Source organism: Gymnogyps californianus, chromosome 16 (genome assembly GCF_018139145.2).
Source record: "Gymnogyps californianus isolate 813 chromosome 16, ASM1813914v2, whole genome shotgun sequence".
NCBI classification, from domain to species: Eukaryota; Metazoa; Chordata; class Aves; order Accipitriformes; family Cathartidae; genus Gymnogyps; species Gymnogyps californianus.
Window position 1 is genome coordinate 14,401,017 of NC_059486.1, and position 6,704 is coordinate 14,407,720.

The window sequence follows — 6,704 nt, forward strand, 5'->3', positions numbered from 1 at the left end:
GGCGATACAGTCTCTGCCTGGCCCCATGGACACGGTGGGGACAGGAGGGGGATTAAAACGGAGGATTAATTCCCACCTGGGCCCCCCCTCCCCAGGGGCTTAAAGGCACAAACGAGAACCGGGGTCAGGAGGGAACTTCTGAAACAACTTTTATTGCAGCAAAATCTTGTGCCTGTCCCAAGGGGGCAAAGGGAGCCGCAGCCACCCGGCCCAAACCCAGGGCACCCTGACTGCTCTTCCCAGACCCGGGGTGGGTCACCTCGCCTCCGGGCCAGCAGCTTTAGTGTCGATAGAAACCGTTAGGGAAATAAAAGAGAAACACCGGCACAAGGCACCAGCTTCGCTCTGATTCGGCACATGAATCATTCGGCACCCTCCGCTGCTGACACATACGTTCCTGTTGGCCGCCGTGAGCGATGCTTCCCCTTAGTGAGCCGGCCCAGGGATGATGCCCTGCCCTGAAATATCTGCCTGGCAAGGCGGTGCCTGCAGCCGCTGCGTTCCCCTTGGGTCTGCCCCCGCCATGGGTTCACCGGCCAGGCTGCAAGCAGCGATCGCCCCGTGCGAAACGCCCGGGGCTGGATGTCACCAGCTCCCCGGACAGCCGGGGTGTGTGGTGCTGCTGCCATTAAGGAAGGGCTGCACTCGCTGATATTTTCATTTTCAAACCACATCCTGCTGGAGCAGAGGGATCTCACGGAGCTCAGCCGACCTCAGTCAGTCGCTTGTGCCGGGCAGGGAGGGGAAGGCGATAGCAGGCTCCCCGGCTGTGAAACACCCATGCAGGGGCTCAGGCGGGTGAGATCCCACCAAAATCCTCCTCCAAAAGCATTGTCAGTGCACGATCCCGCTGCAAGAGCATCAAGAGGCCCCACCAGACCCAGTGCAGCGGCCGATTCCCAGGAGGCATCAGCCAGCAAGCGGTTCATAGCTTGCTTGCGCTGGGTGGACAACCCTGCACCCATACCCGGGCATGGCCGGTGGGGTGCACCCACTGCCTGGCACGAGATGCCCAAGAGCCTGGCAGCCCCGAGAGCCCAGGGCTTTCACGCTTGGCCGGCGGCATGCCGAGCCCAGCTGCCATCGGTGCCGAGCTGGCGTTTCGCCGTCACAGAGCAGCACTGCTGTCCCTTGGTGCTGGGCCCTTGGTGGCACCATCAGCACGTGTCCATCACTGCCATGGACAGGGCTGCACATCCCGGGGTGAGGAGGGGACCGAGGCGGCACCAAGGATGATCACCTCCTCCCGGCCACAGGTCCTGGCGGGTCCCCAGGGCTCGGCTGCCTCTCAGGGCCGGGGGCCGCGCCGCCTCTCCAGCCAGTCCTGCCGCAGCCGGGCCACCTCCCGGCCATACCGCTCGTGGAGCTGGCAGAAGGTGGACAGGCTCTCTGCCGTGGCCACCCCGGCGCTGCCTGCCTCGCTGCTTGATGCCCGCCTGCGCGGTGGCAGTGGCGGTGGCCGCGGGTTCCCCTCGCTATCGTGCCCACCGCAACCAGAGGCGTCGGGTGGCCGGTCCACTCCCGGCACGTTGTTCCACACTGCGCAACCGTTCTCCTTTGGCAGGACAGCAGGCAGAGCTGGCAGCCGCTCCGGTGACTGCTCCGGCCCTAAGGGCTTCGGCTTCCAGGAGCCGGGCAACCCCCGGCAGCCCCCGCATCCACCGGCTGGCCCCCAGCGCATCTCCTCCAGCTGCTTCTCCAGCTCCCGCACCACCAGGCGCATGTAGTCGAAGCTGGCTCGCGAGAGCGACTTCACCCACGACTCCATGGCAGCCTGGCTCTCGGCTGCCAGCACGTAGGTGCGAGACTTGGTGCCGCCGAAGCGGATGGTGAAGGCGAATTCCTCGGCCGAATCGCAGAGCTCCACGGTGCAACCCTCCAGCACGATGACGCCCACTGGCTCCCGGCTCTCCCGCTCCTCGAAGTAGAAGAGCATGTTGCCCTTCAGCACGAACCAGCGGCGATGGTATGCCGTGTGCCGCTCACCACGCTTGTAGAGGAAGCCGGCGTTGTCGGCCGGGGAGTCGCAGGTGGCATAAAAGGCCAGGCTCCGCTCGTTCAGCTTCATGGTTCCACCCCCTGCGGGGATAGAGGGTGCTCAGCCGCCCGCCAGCACGCAGAGGATGGGTGCTCCTTAACTGCACGCTAATAAGCTGTCGGCTTTTTGTTCTCGGCGGCACCGGCCCTGGCACCTAGGAAATGGAGGCGGTGAATAAACAGCCCCGTGATAGCTGGGATCACCCCGCTTCCAGCCAAGGTGCTGCGTCTGGTGGGTGCTGGGTGGGTCGGGGCTCCCCAGGGTTCCCTGGGCAGGGGGTTTACCCCAGCTGAGCGTTTCCCCACAGAGGAGCCCCAGGCAGGGCTCGCCCAGTGCCCCACGTCACCCGGCACAGGTGATCTTACCGCTGGCGCCGTGTTTGCCCTGTGTTGCGGCGCTCCTCCCCGCGGCACGCAGGGAGGGTTTATGGCCTGCGCCACAGATCCGGCTGCCGCTCCAGAGAGCCGTGGCCATGAATTCCGTCACCCGGGCAAGGCCACCTCTCCCCTTGTCCCCTAATCACCGGTGGCCTCGCCATGCCAAGCTTTCTACCTACCTGGACTCTGCCTCTAGCTCCGGTCTCCGGCAGCCACCAGCATCAGCGACGCGTGGGTGGCCTTGGCGGCCGTGGGAGTGCTGGATCCGGGGTCGGCCGGTGTAAGGGGGCCGCGGGGGCCGGCCCCCCGGTGTCCCCGCTCTGGCTGCTGGCTCCGGCACCGAAACTCCTGCGGGTTTCGCACGTCACCCCAGCCTGCAGAGCACAAGGCGGACGTGCGCCAGGATTATTATTTTCCTATTAAGCCACATCGCAGGGTTCGAGGAGATGAGACGGGGGCTCTCGGGGCGCCCAGCACCGGGGGGGGCAGCGGCAACCCCTTTCCCCCAGGCAGCTCGGGGACCTCTTTAGGGTCCCCCAAAGTCTTGGGGACGTTTGGGAGCGGGGGAGCCGCCCTCCCCCGGCCCCGGGCGGCCCCGCTCCGGCTCGGCTCCCACCCGCTCAGCCCCGCTCCGCTGCGGTTCCTCCCGCCGCCGGCTCCCGGTCCCGCTCCCGCTCCCGGTCCCGCTCCCTCTCCCGCACGCCCACCTTTGTCCTCGGCTCCCCGCCGCCCCGGCTCGGCTCGGCCCGGCCCCGGCGGGCGGAGCGCTGCTCCCGCCCGGCTCCTCCTCTGCCACCGCCCCTCACCGCGGCTCGGGGCGGCCCGGCGGGCGAGGCGGGGAGGCGAGGGGGGGGCCCCCTTCGCCTGGCTGAGAAACCGCTCCGGAGCTGAGCCCCGGTGCTGGGAAGTCCTGGCTCGGCCCAAGCCCTCGGCGAGTCAAACCTCTGGGCGCCGGAGCCGAGCTCCAGGAGGTGCTGGGGAGAGATGGGAGCACGGATCCAGGGGGTGCAGGGGGATACGCACATCCATGGATGTATGCACGGATGTATGTGTGGATGTCTGCGTGGATGTACATGTGGATGCATGCGTAGCTGTAGGCATGGATGTACGCATGGATGTACACATGGATGTAGACGTGGATGTAGACATGGATGTACACATGGATGTACACATGGATGTATGCATGGATGTACACGTGGATGTATGTGTGGATGTACTCATGGGTGGGAAACCTGGGAGCTTAGTGCTGAAAGTGGCTGCACAACACTGAATTTTTGAGTTAGGTTTTTGGGGCAGAGACTGGGTGTCCAGGAGCATCTGGCAGGGAACGGGCAGAGGTCGATGGATGGGGTGGACGATACAAGCCCAGCGGGGAGGGCTGGAGATGAAGGCAGCAGGGCAGAGCTTGGTCCTGCATGGGTGGGAGATGCTGCAAGGGACCAGGCTGCAAGTCCTGGCTGCTCTCCTGAGCTTTCAGCCATGTCCTTGGGAAAGGCTGGGCCAAAGTGGCCGGGTAGGGGGGTTCTCTGCCTTAGGTCAGAGGAAAAGAAAGAGGTGAGGCAGGACCCGAGTGGCCTGGATGGGCGTCTGGGGGAAGGTGACAACTGACACAAGGAGATAGAAAGCAGGGAGTGACAAGCCGTTAGCTGGGTGCTAACGCTGCCAGGCGTTGTGCAACCGCGTGGGCAGAGATCGCAGCCCCCTCGCTCCTTCCTGACCGCGGAAGCTGCATGGCACTCAAGCTGCTGATGCGCTCTTGGCTGAGTGGCCAACACTTGCCCCATCCAGGCCAGGGGTGAGCAGGTCCAGCGGTGCCAAGCACTGGGGCCAGGGCTGGATTTCCCGCTGCCAGTACCCACGGCCCAGGGCAACTATAAACCTTTTCGCTGGGAGAAGCCTCCAGGCTGGCTTCTGCTCCTGGTTGGTCTTCCACGCTGAAAGTGTCACCAGCCCGAGGACCACCTCAGCAGTACTGCTGTCCTCACCGTGTCCCAATACCAGCGTCAAGGATTTGCTCTCCTTATCGCTGTCCCTTTCCTCCAGTTTCTTTGTTCCCTGCTCGGCTGCACGGCAATGTGTATATTTTAGCGAACGAGGTATTGGTGCTCATTTTGCAGGCTCTCAAATAAGAAATCCTGCCGTCGGTGACCTCTGCCGCAACCACTGCTGCCCGCAGGTTGTGGTCCTCACCACTCCCCCCCATAGATGCCCCCACTGCCCTACACGGCTGCTTGGGGCTTTGCAATCTTCTCCTCGTGGCAGTGGTTTTCAGTTCACCAAGGGTTTTCCCTATCACCTGCAGACTTTCTCTTTCAGGCTATAAAAAGGGATTTAAAGCAGCGCTAAAACCATCTGGGCTTTATCTTCCCTCCTGAGCGGAGCGGCTCTGTTCAAGGCCGTTGGTGGGAAGTCTCGGGTCTCTCTGCACCGCTTATCTCCGTGCCTTGCTGAGAGGTGCCCTTTCACAAGGCAAGATTAGGAGGGGGAAGGACCATGGGGAGAAGCAATAGCTTTATTAGACCAGCTTCAGTAAAAGAAAAAAAGCGGCCGCACTCGTGGCTCTGCCTTCCTTTGCTGGGACTCCAAAACCCCGGCTGCTTCTTGCAGCCCCATCGGCCGCTTTAGCAGAGGTTGTTCCTCCACTGCAGCCACTTCCCAGGGAGCCCTTTGGAAGCTGCTTTGGAGAATCGCCTCAATTCCTCAAAAACCACCAGCAAAATTCCCCCGTGGGTTTTTGCTTCCCGTTGGATCTCCCTTGGGATGGTCACGTGTCGCTGCACGGGCTCCAGCACTTCCCCTTCTGAGCGGCCCCATGATATTTTCCCTGTTGTCCCCCTGGCGAGGAGCCCACAGCCCGTGCCTCAGTTTCCCCTGCCAGGTCTTGCTGGGAAAGATGGGAAAATGAATTCCCATGCTGAGCTTGCCCGATAGCAGAGAAAAGGGAGAGGGAAAGGGTCTGAAAGGAGGTGAGGGGCTGCCGGGCGCCATTTGGGATGTGGGCTGCCCTTGGCCTCCGCTTCCTGCTGCTCCCATGACTGGTGACTTGGCGGCGCGGTTACGCAGCGGCGGGTGCTCGACGGCTCAGCGAGGTGAGCCGGGGAGCTCTGAGTCACCACCAGTGCTGGCTCGGCGGGGGCCTCCTAGAAATCTGGGGGTGCTGGGGGAGTACCGAGGGGCTGCTGGACGCCCGGCGCTGTGCGTGTCCCCAGCCGGCACACGGAGGAGAAGGGGTGCGAGTCTCCATCGTGACCAGTAGCGAATGGTCCCCAGGGATCCCAAGTGGACCCAGAAGCTGTGCCCTGGGGTTCAAGGCGAACAAGTTGTGACTGTCACAGAATCCCCGGCGTGGGGTCGGCGCGACCCTCCACGGTGCATTTCGGGGTGCGGGCACCCCCCTCTCCCGCTCCGGGTCCACGCGAGATTCATCGTCCCACGCAGGTCTCCGGGGGGGTCGGGCACCGGGTGGGGCTGCGCTACCCCCGGGCTCCCCCCTCCACCGCCACCGGGACAGGCGGGCAGGGCAGCGGGGCGAAGCCGGGCCGGGAAGGGCCGGAGGCGGCGTGCAGTGCGGCCGGTGCCCGGGAGAGGGCAGCTGGAGCCCAGCGACGGCTGCGGGCGGTGCTGTGGGGTGCTCCGGGCCCGGCGGGGCTGCGGGGGGCAGCCAGCCCGTGGAGCACCCCCTCCATCATCACCCAGCCCATCACCACCCTGCCCATCATCACCCTGCCCATCACCACCCTGCCCTCTGAAGGGGCGCATGAAAGCCAGGCTGAGATTTTGGGGGGGGGGGGGGGGGGGGGAGCATTGCCAGCTCAGCACAGAACCCCACAGCCGAGCATTTCCAGATGTCACCCCCAGACCCCCTCCAGCCAGAGAGGGGGGACCCTCATCTCACTGCAGGATGGTAGAGGTCACCCGCAGCCGATCACATCCCACCCCGGGAAATGCAGATGTGCCACTTCCAAACCGCGCCACGCAGCCTGAAAATGAAGCGGGCCAGAGCACGGGAGTTGAAGAGAGAAGTGGGAAGGACGGTTGGAAGCTGGTTAAGGCTTTTACAGGAGAAGAAAGCAGCAATGGTTAAAAGCTGAGCCCTGTGCAGAGCGGAAGGGAAGCGGCGGCATGTGTGTGTGTACAAGGGCATCTGCGCAGCTCTGCATAAACAAACAGAAAAAGCAGAAGTCCGTGGTAGTGAATTAGCAGTTAGGGACTGTAGAAAATCCATACAGGAAGCAAAACAAAAGAGAAATCTCAGGCCAGAGGGGCTGAGGACGCTGAGAGGGCGGTTT

The 6,704-nt window shown here is 63.7% G+C and overlaps 1 protein-coding gene across 2 annotated transcripts; it reads right to left on the minus strand.

The window, feature by feature from the left end:
- Positions 1–610: 610 nt before the first annotated feature.
- Positions 611–2,731, minus strand: PHETA1 (PH domain containing endocytic trafficking adaptor 1). Of its 2 annotated transcripts, none has more exons than XM_050906781.1 (2): positions 2,595–2,731; positions 611–2,079 (listed from the first exon to the last, which is right to left on the minus strand). In XM_050906781.1, exon 2 carries the CDS (start codon positions 2,066–2,068, stop codon positions 1,289–1,291), a length of 780 nt encoding a protein of 259 aa, XP_050762738.1. In that variant the 5' UTR covers positions 2,069–2,079; positions 2,595–2,731; the 3' UTR covers positions 611–1,288. The 2 variants fall into 2 exon arrangements, with proteins under 2 accessions (XP_050762738.1, XP_050762737.1); XM_050906780.1 differs by having other exon boundaries at positions 611–2,192.
- Between the last annotated feature and the right edge of the window lie 3,973 nt (positions 2,732–6,704).